Here is a 15650-nt window from a genome sequence, read left to right as displayed (position 1 = left end):
ATAATAATTTGAATTAATCCAACATCTTAAATGGATCAAAAATCTCAGATTTAATTAAAGATTTGTTGAATTAAAAAAATGAGATAAAAGATTTAATTTAAAAATAGAGTGATATTAAAATCTAATTAGATTAAAAAATGAAAATATTTGAACAAAATGTATCTCTGTATTAATAATAAAGTTTGAATTGAATGTACGTACGTACAGGTTCTAATAATTTTAAAAGAAATAAATACCCTATTTTATTAATTTTGTATATAAAATAAATAATATCTATCCATCCATCTTTTTTCTATAAAATAATTAAATTCTAACTCAAATTTTATTTTAAAACTCCAAAATAATATTATATTATTTATACCGTAAATACTCTATCTTAAGCCGATTCTAATTTGACTTTGTTCTAATTTAAAACGCTATTTTTATTTTTAATTAGTAGAAATTAGAATTTTTTTTGTCCATTATAATCAAAGGAAGGCTACTGTAAATAAAAAAATAATGAAGATGAAGAACAAAAAAAATAGAAATCAGAACAAAAAAATTTAAACAAAAATTATTCAGTACTGAAGATAAATTATAAATTATTTATTTTGATTAATTAAAATTTGTGAAATTAAATAATAAAGAAAAAAGTAAATGAAAAAATAAATATAATCATTTTTATTAAGTAAAATATACAATTTTTTAATTAGAAAATTAAAACATAATCATAAAATTATATATTTTTTAAATATTTTAAAGAAGAGAAGCTATTAAAGAAATAAATATTGTTTAATTTATAGTAAAATCAAATTTCGATTTAATTTTTACCTTAAAGTTAAAGAAAAGTTAGTATATAAAGTCTATATAAAAGTTATTTGTTTTTATAGGAATATTGACAAGCATAATTTATAATTAAGGTCAAATTTAGATTATCACTGCTGTCCAAATACTAAAGATTCAGAAAGTTATCTACCAAGCAGTGTAACTAATTTAGATAGTAAATATTAAAAGTAAGTCATAAAACTCTACTTAATTTAGTTTATTTTAATATAACGACCAGAGATATAGAGTTTCACTTTTTATTGCACGTATTTTTCGATGTCTGCACCTGAAAAATCCATATCTTCAATTATTTTTTCTCTAGACAGGATTGGGCTTTCTCCCTCATGAATTGAATCTTATGTAACTTTATCAAAAACAACCCACCTGTATGTAATTGGACAAAGAAGCTAGAATGGTTTATATGAAGCCTTGTAGGACATTTTAGAATTATTATGAATATAATAACCTAAGTAGTAGTAACGGAAATTTGGGAAATAAAAATTATATTCTTTAATATATTCTATATCTCTCAAGTTTCCTATAACTCCCAAGCTATACTTTTTAAGATCAGGTTCATAAAAATAATAAACATTAGAAAGACCATCTGGAAGGATATCTACAACACTAACTGCTATAAGCACATCATCAAGATAATACTTGAAATGGTAGCATCCGAAATGTAATTATTTTCCTTTACCATTTTCTATACTACTACTACGAAGACCATTTAAACAGAGAAAGTTTTTATAGCTCTCTTTTGAGGTTTTCATATTGTTATGAATAATTTTATTGTATCTCTTATATAACTCAAAACTTTCATCATCGAATTCAGCCTTCACTATAATTCTATAAAAATTCTTTCTTCTTGCAGGTATGATGAGGGAAGGATCCTTTTTTTTTTTAGCTATTTGATTCTATGGTGCTAAATTATTAGTCGAAGATATATTTCCTCTCAGCATACTTTTTTTGTTGTTATTCTTTAGTATATTGAATTCTGATACTCTTTTTAGAAAACTTCTTTTGGTATAATGAACATTTATTTCCCCACAAGTCCTAAGCTTAAACTTTATATTCTTCTTTACGAGCTCTTGATTTGCACAGTCAAAAGCTGTTTCAAAATAAGTAAAGGATTTGGCAAAAAATTTCTCTTTTGTTGTAAAAATGTCTCCCCAGGCATTCTAATTGAGCCTATAAAATGTAATTAAGAAATTAGTTGAATGAGTTCCATGCTTAATCATATTTCTATTTTAGTATAACCTGCTCTATTCCATTATTCTATCATCAAGTATTAAATTCTTGGTTTTCTCGTTTAAAGGTATTCCTAAAGCATCTAAAAACTAATGTAAATTATTTTTTATATTATTCAGACAAAGTCTTAAAACAGCCCAAGATCTCTCTTTTATCTCATTCATAATCTCTTAATCCATACACGAGAGATCATTCTGTTGACCTCCTCTCTAATCAGTAGAAATCAGTAAGCTCTCAAATTTTCCATCTCCTTTTTGTTATTCTTTCTAGTTGAGTGTACTCTAAGATTTTTATACTTTTACTTGTTATAATTAGTTTTCATTTGTGGAGCTAGATAAATTAAGAGAAGAGCTCTAAGTTAAATTGCAGGGATCTCTAATAAGAGAGGAACTATTAGAATTTAATGAGTTTTTTGTGTTGTTCTATGAAGTTGCTTAAAATTGATGTGCTTATTAAGCTAAAGATGCTGTAGATGAAGAAGAACGATGGGGATTTTATAGATGCACTTCATCTTCTTCATCGTCTTCATCATCATCGTCATCGTCTATATCATACTCACCATACATATTAAGTAAATTTGACGATTATTAAATTTATTAATCGATTTAATTTTCTTAATTAACTTCTCCTAACTATTTCTTATAGATATCTACTTTTTCATCTTACTTATTTAACATTCTTTCAAATTTTCTTAAGACCTTCTTTTAAGAACTCCCTAGTTTATATTCTGCGGCATCAAGACGAATTGAAAAAGTTCTACAACAACATTAATCAACGTGAGGTTTGTAGTAATAAGTACCACATCTACGCCATCCTCTATCCATTAGAAGCTAATAATTTTTCAAAGACATTTAAGCGCAATCAAATCCACTAGTCATCCATTTTGTATCCTAGCAATAACCGCATCTTCCGACAGTATATGTATGCACCTAGTTGATATTAATCAAACTAAATTAATTTTCTTAAGAAAGACTAGCTGAAGCATTTGCATTGATACTATTTTATTTCTATTTCCTAAATATGATAAAAAAATTCTATAGTTTAATAATTTTATATAATAGCATAATTAATTTTCTGAATATTGACTATAATTTCTAAATCTAATAAAACATTATAATTTATTATATATTATTTCCATATATAAACTATGTAAAATTGCTTTCTAACAAAATATTTATTTACTTTTCTGATGGAGATCTTGATGCAAATTCAGCTGAATTTTATGTTTATAATTTATCTATTTAACCATTCTAATTTAGATTTCCTCCAGGAGTAGAAGAGCTAGTAAAGCTCTTGTGACTCATAATTCTTGACCTGCTATTAATTTATAATGAATTCTATCTTGAATTCTTTTTCTTCATAAACTATTTATACTCTCTGAAAATTTTTTCAAAGTAAAATTTGTATTAGTTCTCCTTAGAATTAAAGATATTACGATTTCCTATTAATATCTTTTCTTTTAAAGCAATCAAATTCTTAATTTAATAAAAATTTACAAAAAAATCTATATCTAAAACACTAAATAATTTTAAATTAAAATCAACTTTTACTTTATCCAAAATTAGGAGCCACTTTCTTTTACATCTACTATCATTTACCAAATTCAAATTAATACAAACTATCATTTGCTTTCGTCATATATTATGACATATAGTTGTTAGTTTATTTATATGTATGGCATCACTTATATAAAACTGCGTTTTAAAAAGAGATTGTTAAAAGCAAAAAGCATAAATTTGATTTTTTAATTTCTTAAAGTTTTTATTTAATCCTGCGATATAATTGAGGAAATTTATTACACTAAAAAAAAATATTTTTACATAAAATATAACTTTAGAGAGAATAAAATATTTGGTTAGATTTCTTTAATTAAATATAATTTGTTTAAAATTTTCTTTCAATATTTTATAATTTCTTGTTTCAGCAAGTAAAAACACAAATAAAAAAATAAATTGTTTATATATTTTTTAGATAAAAGCAAATATTTTTCAAGATTAAAACAATTCAATTCTAAATTAAACAAATTACAACCTATCTAAAAAGATGAGGCTTAAAAAAATAAAATTAACATTTTTATTTTTAAAAGTTTTATTTGTAACCACTTTTAAAGATTACAATTGTTTTTTAATTAAAAATGTAAAATTTACTATTTTACATAAATGCTTTTTGTTTCACTCAAATCAAGCTAAGTAAATAAATGCTTGATTTATAAAATACTGAAAATAATATAATTTTTTAATCTTTTATTAAGAAAAGCTATTTAGAATTCAGTAAAAAATAATGTTGATTATTAAAATAATAATATTTGCAAAATAGCATGTAGATTTTGTTAATTTTTCATTATTAACAAATGATATATTAATTTTTAATATAAATATAACTTTTCAAATTAATCATTATAAGTATTAATTTTGTAAATGTTTCAGACACCTTAAAAGAAACAGGCTGAATATCCTGTTTTTAAAGTAGAATAATTGAACGATAATTTAAATAGCAGTAAGACTAGATTTCCGTCAATGAAGAATAGAGGATAGGAGAATTCACCTCATAAATAATAGATTTTTGCTTTAAAACATATTCAATCATAGCCATAGTTATCATCAAAAATTCCAAATCACCCATTTCTACCTTCTTCATCCAAATAAAAATTAGACATCTTTAAAAATTAGAATTAATTTATAAACAACGAGAAGAAATAAAATACAACTAGAAAAGCAGGAGCAACTATCCTGACAGTTGCCTAAACTCTGTAGAATTAATATATAGCTAATAAAATAGATGTAGATTTAGGAACTTTAAATGAGTTTTTAGATGATGATGTGAAGGTTTTTTAAAGTTAAAGCAATAGCTAAAAATTGAAATTTAAGAAACTTGGCAAGTCTCCTTATTCTAAATTTGATATCAGCAATAATAAGAATGCAGAAGGAGATAATTAAGACAAAGTGTTTATTTTTTTAAAATGATTTTTCATTTTTAAAACATTCTTTTCAAACACTAAAAAAACAGGAATTAAGATGACAACGATGAAGAAAAAGAATACGACCTAAAAAAATCTAAGTACTTAAATCCTTTAGAGGTATCATTCTTTTTAAATAAAATAAAATAAATACTATCAAAACAAACAAACAAATAAATAATAGATTTTAAAAAATGAAGATGATGAAAAAAAAAGATAGTTCGCAGCTAAAGTAATTATCCAGCAGCTATTTAAGGCAAATTATGGAGATGATATTGAAAAACTGGAAGAATAAAATGCTTTGGAATTATATAAACTAAGAAATTAAGATGATTTACTAGAATAAGATACCTAATGTAATTAAAATAAATAATTAAAAGTAAGATGACATTTATTTAATTTTAAATACAGTAACTAAATTTTTGAAGAAAAATGCAAGAAAAACACTTAAAGAAAAGCTAAAAATATTGCAAGAATAGTTAGATGATTAAACTGCTACTTCATTAGGAAATAATATTTAAGGCTTTTAATTGTCAAGCTAGGCCAATAATTAAGGCTTTTAGCAGGGGCAAAAGGGTATTAATAAATCAGTTAAAATTAATGATTTAAATGAGAGTAAAAAAAGGAAAATAGCTAAAGATGATGATTTTAACTATTTTGAAAATTAAGATACATCAAGAAATGAAGAAGATGGGAAAGGACTAAACAAATAAAGCATAAATTCTCAATAAACTCTCAGCTTATCAAGAAACGATAGTTAGTATCTAAAATCATAGTAAGGTAAAAATAAATACATAAAAAATTAGAGTGTAATGTAGGAAAGCAATATTCCAATTTACCAGCAGCAATAAAATGTTCAAAATTTAAGAAATTCGTTTAATGCAAACAAGAATCAACTCGATTATAGGTATAATTACATAATGGATCTCAAATTTAGAAATATCGACGTCACTCAGCTCTGGGTTTAATATGGCTGTGAGAATGAGGGAGTTAAATAACAAAATGATAAATTATATAGAGATTATATTGAAGCTTAACTCAAATTTTACCCTATGTACTTTAAGAGAAATAAAAACTTCGAATACTACAAAGAGAGAAAGAAAAAAGTGCAATTTACTGATTCAGACTATGAAGAAGTCTAAAAAGAATATCAAGAATATCCAAAAGAAGAAATATTAATTATTGATCAAAACTAAATTACTTCATGGAATCAGAAAATAGAATCTACTTTTATCATGTTCTTTACCTTGAACTATTCTCATTTCCACACATTATAAGTAAGTTTTTTCATTAAAATATCTTGATATGTAATTGTGAGCAATTAAAAATTTCTCCTTCCTTTTTAAAAATTTTAAATTAAAAAGTTGAAAAATAAAATTATTTTTTGTAAATAAATAAAGAAAATAGAATTATTTAAAACCCAGCTAAAAGAAGATGGGATTCTAGTATTGCTTGAAGCAGCTCAAAAGGAATGCTAAAATTTAAAATATTTAACTTTAAGTTACAATAAAATAGGTGCTAGAGCTTTAATTTAAATAAATAAATTGATCACCTAATTCTAGCTATCAGTATTAGGGTTGAGGTGTGTTGAAATGAGTACCAAATAATTTTGTTAACTCTGTATATGCATGGCCGAGAATTAAAGCATTATTGATTTAGATGTTTCAGAAAATCAACTAGATGAGAGGGCAATAGAAGCAATAAAAACTATAATAAGATATATAAAAAACCTAGTTAAATTAAATGTATCAAAAAATAGCATTTCTGAATAAAAATATAAAGAAATCAAAAAGCAAATGTACGATTTGATAAAGAATAAGGAAGTGATATTCTTCTGACAATTTTTATATTTCAATTTAAAATATTTTTAGAAGGTTTGTTTGTGTGTTTTAATTATTCATTTATATTTACTTATTTGCAATAGTAACTAAAGTCATTTATGAATCTACTGACTTGTTTTATTAAATGTGAGTTGAATACAATTTTAAGTTAAATTTTTTATATTATAAAGATTGCATTTAATTTGTATAGAAATAGACACTAATTTAAAAAATAAGCAATATTGTGTATCTATAGTTCGTATTTTAATTCCTAACTATTTGTATAATTAAACATATAATATCGTTACATGCCTAAAATTACATTTAATCAGTCTAGATTTCAATATAATTTTTATGTAATTACATCTATTACTACTATTAAAGATTTTTAGAAAATGCTTTATAATTTTTATTTTAAATATCTGATCTGCATGACCGCTAAACTTTGAATATACTTATGCACCAAAGAAAGACATACATAATATATAATATATCTTTTGTTTCGAAGATAAGAATTTTTAAGAAAAAAATTATTGCAAGTTTTCGCAAAACACTGATTTAAAAGTATAATCTTTATATCAAAAAAGAAAAAATTTTTGAGTGAAAATTTTGTGATTAGAAAAAAAATAAAGAAAAGAACTTTCTCGATAGATATTTTGATAGAATCTTTTAGTAAAGATACAAACAGATAGATTAAGTTACTGATTATTTGATAATTATAAAGCAAAATAAGCTATAAAAGTTATATTTTAGAACATTTTAAAGCTTATCAAAGAGTTTAAAGTTAACTGTAGTGTCTATAAAATATAGAATTAACTAGAAATCAAGTTGCTATAATAGAAAAATTGGCAGAAGATAATTAAATTGTCTTAATAAAATTAATCAATCAATAGAATTAAAGAATAAGATATTAGATATTATTATAACTCAAAATATTAAAATAATGATGCAAAGCTTAAGAAATTTATTAATTAAATCTAATCCACGCTAATAATTATTTCATGCGCTATCTTTTGGCAGAATGACTAATATAAATAATTTCCAAAAATCTTTAAATCAAAATATTTATAATTAATAAATTAATTAAAAATTGTCTTTTACATTTTCATCTAAGAAAATAAATTCAAATAAAAATCATTTAGAAATGGCTGATAAAGTTGAAACCCCCGTTGTTGAAAAACAAGAAGAAACTGTCCCTGTTGAAGGAGCTGCTAAGGAAGGTGGTGAAAATGCTTCTAAGAAAGCTCAAAAGAAGCTTGAAAAGGAACAAGAAAAGGAAAGAAAGAGATTAGAAAGAGAAGCCGCCTAATTGAAGGAATAGGAGGAAAATTGGCTTAAGGAACTCAAGGAAGATACTCTTAAGGAAAACTACGGAGATTATATCCTTGTTCAAAGTCAAGAAAAGACTGACAGAAAGTGGATTTAGGTATTTACTCATTCCTTATTACTTTATTTCATATTTTTAAAAGCTCATTTTCAACAACAAAAGTTCAAGTTTTTGTATCTTCTTTTGTAGCGCCACAAGCATAAACATAAAAAAGAGAAATACAATCAAATGAGTAATAAAAAATAGAAATGCATCAAGAAATTTTAGAAACTAATCTATAAATGCAAACATTTTATCATTTTATTAATAACTTTTATTTCTATAATGAATAGGTTTTGAGTATTGATGAATCAATGGTCGGTTAAACCGTCTTGATCAGAGCAAGACTCCAAAATTCTAGAGTTAAGGGTAATGTCGGTTTCTTAGTTTTGAGATAACAATTTTCTACCATCCAAGCTATGATCTCTAAGAACGACGTCACTGTTTCTAAGACCATGGTTAAATGGGTTGGTAAGGTTCCTTGTGAATCTATCGTTGATGTTTACGGTGTTGTCTCTAAGCCTGAAACTGAAATTAAGAGTACTTCATGCAAACTTGAATTGATTGTCAACAAGGTTTATGTTGTCTCTCGTTCAAGAGCTCAACTTCCTTTCCAATTAGAAGATGCTGCTAGATAATAAAAGAAGGAAGAACAATTAGCTGAATACAATAACAATGAAGGTGATATTGAAGAATCTAAGGATAATTAAGCCAGTGTCTCCATTAAAACTCGTTTAGATAACAGAATTATTGATTTAAGAACTCCTGCCAAGCAAGCTATTTTCAGATTACAATCTGGTATCTGCCAATTATTCCGTGAATACTTACTTTCATAAGATTTCGTTGAAATTCACACTCCTAAGCTTATTGGTGGTTCTTCTGAAGGTGGTGCTAACATCTTCAAGTTGAAGTATTTCGATAAGGATGCTTGTCTTGCTTAATCTCCTTAACTCTACAAGTAAATGTGTATCTAATCTGACTTCGAAAGAGTCTTCGAAATAGGTCCCGTTTTCAGAGCTGAAAAATCATTCACCCATCGTCACATGTGTGAATTCACTGGTTTGGATATTGAAATGTCCATTAAAGAAAACTACCATGAGCTTCTTGATCTTATGGGTGATTTATTCGTCCACATCTTCAAGGGCTTAGAAACCAAATACAGCAAGGAAATCGAAGCTATTTAATAATAATTCCCCTTCGAACCTTTCAAAATTAAAACCCCTGTTGTTAAACTCACTTTCGAAGAAGGTTGCAAACTCTTAAAAGAAGCTGGTATTGAATAAAACCCCTTAGAAGATTTAGATACTGTTACTGAAAAGAAGCTTGGTGACATCGTCCGTGAAAAGTATGATACTGATTTCTATATGCTCCATAGATATCCTATCTCTGCTAGACCTTTCTACACCATGCTTTGCCACGATGATCCTAACTACACTCTTTCTTACGATTTCTTCATGAGAGGTTAAGAAATCACCTCAGGTGCCTAAAGAAATCACGACCCCGTTTCTCTCGCTAAGCGTGCTGCTGAATGTGGTATCAATGTAGAAACTATTAAAGATTATATTGAATCTATGGCTTTCGGTGCTTATCCTCATGGTGGTTGTGGTATTGGTCTTGAAAGAGTTGTTTTCCTCTACTGCGACCTTTACGATATTAGAAACGGTTGCTTATTCCCCAGAGATCCTAAAAGAATTGCTCCTTGATTTGTGTTAAGAGAATTTATTATATATAAATAAAAGCAGATTTATTTAATTATAATTTTAATAACTGTTAACTTTCATATTAGTCAAATATAAATATATTTTAAATTTTAGTTTTTATTTTCCAAAAGAAATACTTCATCAATAAATCAATCATTTATTTATTTATTTAGAGATATTTAACACAATAATAAAAATAAAAAAATATATGTGGTTTTTTTTTGCTTTCAAGCATTTTTATCTTGATTTAATTTTTAAGTTAATATTTATTTTTAAATAGTAAAAGTTTAGAAGCAAAATATTTATAATACTGAAAATTAAATAATTTGAAGTATTTATAAAAAAATGAATGACTAAAATATAATTTAAAAAACTTTAATTTAATTAAATTTCAAACTTATTATTAACAATGCTAATTATTTTCTAAAATAAATTTTTTTAATTTAAAATATAAATAGGTTTTTAAGAAAATTATGATTTTAATTTAAGTGCTTGTTTATTACGTATATAAATAAATATAGAGACTTACTTATTTATTTATTTATTTATTTATTTATTTATTTATATTTTATTTTTTTTAAAAAAATGCAATATCAATCAATTTCGTACAATAATTTCATCATAATAAATTAATTTATTAATTAAAAATTTAATCATTTAGCTTTAAAGTGCTAGTAACCAATAGGTATAGGAGATTTACTTTATTAAATTTTGATACCTTTCTAAGCTTCAAAATTGTTTGATCTTACATTTAAAGTCTATTGATTATATTATATTGCTTGTTGTTCTATTATTTAACCATTTTTTACCTGTTAGTTATTATTATCAACTAAAAAAACCTTTTACTGTGTTGGATAACTAGAAGTATAACTATTTTGCTATAAACTATACATTCTTGCTCTTTCTTAACTTTAATTTTATTTTTTATTTTATTATTCGAGCTGTTGTTGAGGTTCATTATTTTTATTATATGATGGAATTAAATTACTTTATTCCATGAGCTTTTGATATATTTCTTATTATTACTGGATAATTTTACTATCATCTACTTTAGCAAAATCTCTGGAATTAAGTTTATTATCATTTTATTCTGTTTTCTTAAGATTATTAATAAGGTAGTTGGTTTAATTTGTATTCTTATTTAATTCTTACATATTATATATTTATTTTTGTTGATTTATGATTGCTTAATTATTATGTTCATTATTGGCATAATTTTTATTAATTTCTTCATAATTATTTAAAGAATTGTTATTTTAATTGTAATTATCAACAAATTAATTTTTTTCTTCCTACTAACTATTTTAATTATTCTGAAATTATCCATTTTAGAAATTTGTCTTTCTACTTTGAGGAAAAGTTTGATTTTATTGTTATTATTGTTTTTGTTGTTGATAATTATTTTTCACATTTTGTTCTTTATGTTAATTAAGATTCTCAAAATCAATCTAATTTAATTTATCATCTTATCGTTTTAAGTCATAATTAAATCCTTTTTCATTTTAATTTTACTTTTAAACCTTAGCTTCATTAATATTAATTTCTTGTACATTTAGCTATTATAACTTCTCTTTTTGCTTTTGCACTATTATTTCTTATTAAAATTTGTTTTATTATTAATTTATTTTTCTACCCTTTTTTAATTCATCTATATTTTAAGGGTAGATTAGAAGATTATGCTCCGAATCTGGTCCTAACACTAGCAATAGCTTGCAAAGATAAATGCAATTTCTAGGATTGTAAATTGGAGGTCTGGCATGCTTGAGTAATGGTTATTATCTATTCTATAAATCACATTTGATAATCTTAAACAAATAATCTTAAGGAAATTCATTTAACTTAAGTAGTGATCCTAACATAGTCCCACATATTGCTGCATTTGTGTCGCTATCACCACATTATTCAATCACTATTCTAATAAAATCTTCAAAAAATCTAGATTTCCATTTATTTAAATCACTCAAACTTAATTAAGAAATTTATCTAAGAAAAATAAAAGCCATCGTAAATGCATGTATTATGAATCCTTGTGATTCAATAGCATTAGTTAGCTCTCCTTAAAGAACATGATTATTCCAATAAAATTATATTTTTTCATCACTGCATTCATTTTATACATACTGATTGATAGCATTAAAGGTTTACTTAGCATCTCCTGTTTGTATTAATTGAATACAAGCTCTTACAAAAATGTAAGAGCATTCTAAACTTGTGTGATTGGGGTGAGTTAAACTTTATTCTTCATATACTGCTTTTTTAATTATTTCTTGGTTATCTAAATGACTCAAATAAACAATTAATGGTGCTATCCTCATTAAACCCCCATTACTTTGAGATTGTTGGTTATTATTATAAGCACAAGTTTTCATTTCTAAAGCATAGTTATTATAAATATAATCCATATAATTAGTTTGATAGTTAACATTCTCTCCACTTAATGACTAAAAAGCTTAGCGTGTAGTAGTTCCTATATCAAAAGGCTAGGAATTATACCAACAAGTATAATATTTTGCTATCATGTCTAAGTTCATAACTCCTTTATTTAGGCTTTCTACCAAACCAAACCCTAGCGAAGTTGCAAGCTCTGTGTCATCAGTACTTTATCCAGGTAGTAAACCGTGGGTTCCTTTTCCATTCATCTAAAGTGCTTCTTCAATCTATCCTTTATTAATTTTTGTCCAGAATTCATTATAGTTACCCAAGTTATCTCCTGCATAAGATCCCAGTAAGCAGCATAAAGCTCTCTGACTCATATCATTTTTTTGAGAAAACTCTTAGACAATTTAATTTATTTCATTAATAGTTGAATCGAATTTCAACTAAATGTTTAGTTTTTATCTTAGATAAAGCATCTTATTGAGTATTTAATATCTTATTTTTTAAAATTTGAAAAAAATTCTATTAATCTTAACTCTTTCTCACTTTTCCTGAGCTAATTAAATCTAAATTTTTATAATCTTCAATTAAAACAGCTTGGATATCTAAAATTTTGATATTTTTTACTATTAGTTATTAGAATATCCTAATGAAAACAAATTAAAAAATTTGTTAGAAGAAAACATTTTTTATTTCTATTATTTAAATATATTTATTATTTTTCTTTTCTTCAAATAATTCAAAAATTTTATGACAAATTGTTTTAAACAATATTTTAAAAAAATAAAAAACTTTTAAAATTAAACAAAAAATTCTAATTATTCTCAAATTTTTGGATAAAATTAAAAATATTTTTGATATTTATTTTTTTTGTCAATCAATTGTATTAAAAACTTACTTACTTTAATTTATTACGACAGGATATTATTATATTTTTATAGAGCTAAAGCTATGCAATTAATGATTTTCAATAAGATAGAACATAAAAAGAGAGTTAGTTAGATTTCTTTATTGTGATATACATACTTTTTTTAAAATAATATTCTTTTTTAAATTAATACTATTTTAAAGAAATATTTTAGTAAAACTAAATTTTTATTTTTTTTTAAATTTTATTAAATACTTTTCTAAATAAAAATTTAAATATTTTTAACATAAATTTAAGTTTGGTGAAGATATTTTCAATCCAAAGCTAGAAAGTAAATAAATAAATAAAAATCTAAATCAGTTGTGTGTAGTACTTCAAATAACTATTTGTGGCTTAAAAAGGTATATTTATTCATTTAATTTTGTAATCGAAATTAACTAAGTTGATAGATTAAATAAAGTCAGCAAAAGTTGAAATTTAATAATAAACAATATTTAACAAGCAAAAAGTTAAAGAATACGTAATAGATTATAAAACATAAGTAAATATTTTAAAGTTATTTAAACAGTGTTATTTTCAACTAATAAAATTACTGACTGCTTTAAGTATGAGAAACCAAATATAAATTAGCCTCTGCACGGCTTTGATTTTTTCATTTACTACTATTTCTTCCGTATCTTCAGCAATTATTTCTTCTTAGGAAGGAGAAATTTAATTTCTAGACTCTCATGATCAAGTTATAAAGTTATATAAGTAAGTATTTTTTAACTCTCATTTCGACGCAAATAAAAATGATTTAGACACATCTATAAACTCTCCTAATCCTAAAAATCCTATTAAATGTTTCACCTAGATAGTCCATATTGGAAGTGATTAGGTTTCAGATAAGGGTATTGCGATTCAAACATATGCAACATTTATTACAAATGATTCATTTTATGTTGTTTACGATACATATAACTCTCCTACTCGTATATCTAGTTTAACAGTGAGATGGACATGCTTTAAATCTGATGAGTAAATATAAAATATAATGAAATACTTCAAATCTATAATATAATTTTATTTATTTAAATTTAGCATTAATCATTGTATTTTTTAGATTATTTATATATCAATTTTATAATTAGTGTTTACTTGTTTGATTTTTAGTACGACTCTGATCAGTAAGAAGGTCAAAAATACAAGCAATTAGAATATTTAGCATCAAATGGAACATAATTAGGCATATCAAGCTTAGGTGCTTTATCTAACTTAGCTACCAGCTTTTTAGCTTCAGGTTTTTCTATAACTTCTTCATCAAATATTTAATTAAATGTAAAAATCGTCTAAAATGCAAGTATTATATAAGCTGTATTGGCAGGAGATAATTTGTAGTAAATTAATAAAGTTTATGGCAAGATATTAGTTTCTAGTAAAGATAATTGCTCGTTAGTTAGCATTTCTCATCCAAGCTCTTCAGATATTGTATCTTAAATACACGGAGATTTTGATACATTTACTACAAAGCACTATACTTCTATTTATGGAATCGGAGGATTTAGTCTTAATCAAATTTAAATCAGTTCTTTTAGCTTTGATTTATAAAATTATTCTGTGAATTATTCTGGAGGTAGTGTAAAAGGAGTGTTAGTCTAGTAGAATGGATAAGTAGATTATTCTAATATCGTTTGTAAAATTGATGACTTAAGTATTAATGATTCTCCTGTGGATATACTAGTAGGATCGCTTACAATTATTTTTGGAATAATTATTTATCTCTCAACAACTCTTTTATATATGAAAAAGAAAAAAGAGCATATAATTTTAGATGACTAACATGCTCATTAAGTTTATACTGACCATGATCATAGTCATACACACCATCCTATAGCTTAAAAACTTTGATTTAAATTTAATTATTTAAAAAATACTCGTACATGTTTGTAATTTGCATAAAAATTATTATAAAAGATGATTAGATTTGGTTAATCACAAATTTATTAATTATATTCATAAATATATGTAAATTATATTTATTTTTTGAAATTTTTCAACAAAAAATATTTAAGTTTAGTTTTAAAATTAATTTTTAATTTAACTAAGAAAAGTTGTTTATTAAAATTTATATGAATTCAATAACTAAACTATAATGTTAATTATTTTATTTTAATTCTTTTTTTGTAAAATAGAGCATTTAATAAATAGGAAAAGACAGAAAATGAGGAAGAATTAATTCAAAAAGTAAATTTAAAAAATATTCTTAAACTCTTTAATTATTTTACTACAAGTATCATTAATTTATTCACTAACTTCTTCTTTATCATACTTGTAATTCTCCTCAAAAAAAAAAAAAATAGATAATCATGAATCTAAAATATATTCATATGTGTTGGTACAATTGATAATATTCTGTTTACTATTTGTGTTTTTAAATTATTTTTATAAATGCAATAATATTTATATGTCTTTGCAATTAATTTATCTGAAATTTTTAAACTTCTATAAATTTAGTTTTCCTAAATATTAGAAC

General features: G+C 24.0%; 5 protein-coding genes across 5 annotated transcripts; 4 read left to right on the top strand and 1 right to left on the bottom strand. All coding sequences in view use genetic code 6, as the record gives it.

The window, feature by feature from the left end:
- Nucleotides 1-615: 615 nt before the first annotated feature.
- Nucleotides 616-3528, bottom strand: TTHERM_00616070 (carboxy-terminus containing arginine-tRNA-protein transferase). Its single transcript, XM_001024677.2, has 2 exons — nt 3235-3528; nt 616-3066 (listed from the first exon to the last, which is right to left on the bottom strand). Exons 1-2 carry the CDS (start codon nt 3411-3413, stop codon nt 915-917), a joined length of 2331 nt encoding a protein of 776 aa, XP_001024677.2. The 5' UTR covers nt 3414-3528; the 3' UTR covers nt 616-914.
- A 941-nt stretch (nt 3529-4469) lies between these two features.
- On the top strand, nt 4470-6846 carry TTHERM_00616060 (hypothetical protein; the record flags this gene model as incomplete). The annotated part of the gene is made up of 5 exons (XM_001024676.2): nt 4470-4996; nt 5059-5128; nt 5193-5364; nt 5420-6285; nt 6409-6846. The coding sequence occupies 5 exons, from the start codon at nt 4470-4472 to the stop codon at nt 6844-6846; spliced, it is 2073 nt and encodes a 690-aa protein (XP_001024676.2).
- Nucleotides 6847-7972: 1126 nt separating this feature from the next.
- Nucleotides 7973-9897, top strand: TTHERM_00616050 (aspartyl-tRNA synthetase protein; the record flags this gene model as incomplete). The annotated part of the gene is made up of 2 exons (XM_001024675.3): nt 7973-8254; nt 8488-9897. The coding sequence occupies 2 exons, from the start codon at nt 7973-7975 to the stop codon at nt 9895-9897; spliced, it is 1692 nt and encodes a 563-aa protein (XP_001024675.2).
- A 1193-nt stretch (nt 9898-11090) lies between these two features.
- TTHERM_000616049 (transmembrane protein, putative) lies at nt 11091-11744 on the top strand (the record flags this gene model as incomplete). Its single annotated transcript, XM_012800175.1, has 1 exon — nt 11091-11744. The coding sequence occupies one exon, from the start codon at nt 11091-11093 to the stop codon at nt 11742-11744; it is 654 nt and encodes a 217-aa protein (XP_012655629.1).
- A 2001-nt stretch (nt 11745-13745) lies between these two features.
- Nucleotides 13746-15025, top strand: TTHERM_00616030 (transmembrane protein, putative; the record flags this gene model as incomplete). Its single annotated transcript, XM_001024673.3, has 2 exons — nt 13746-14155; nt 14269-15025. The coding sequence occupies 2 exons, from the start codon at nt 13746-13748 to the stop codon at nt 15023-15025; spliced, it is 1167 nt and encodes a 388-aa protein (XP_001024673.1).
- Between the last annotated feature and the right edge of the window lie 625 nt (nt 15026-15650).

The sequence above is a fragment of the Tetrahymena thermophila genome (genome assembly GCF_000189635.1).
Source record: "Tetrahymena thermophila SB210 genomic scaffold scf_8254378, whole genome shotgun sequence".
Taxonomy (NCBI): Eukaryota; Ciliophora; class Oligohymenophorea; order Hymenostomatida; family Tetrahymenidae; genus Tetrahymena; species Tetrahymena thermophila.
Note: the sequence above shows the minus strand (reverse complement) of the source record. Positions and strands in the feature narration are given on the sequence as shown.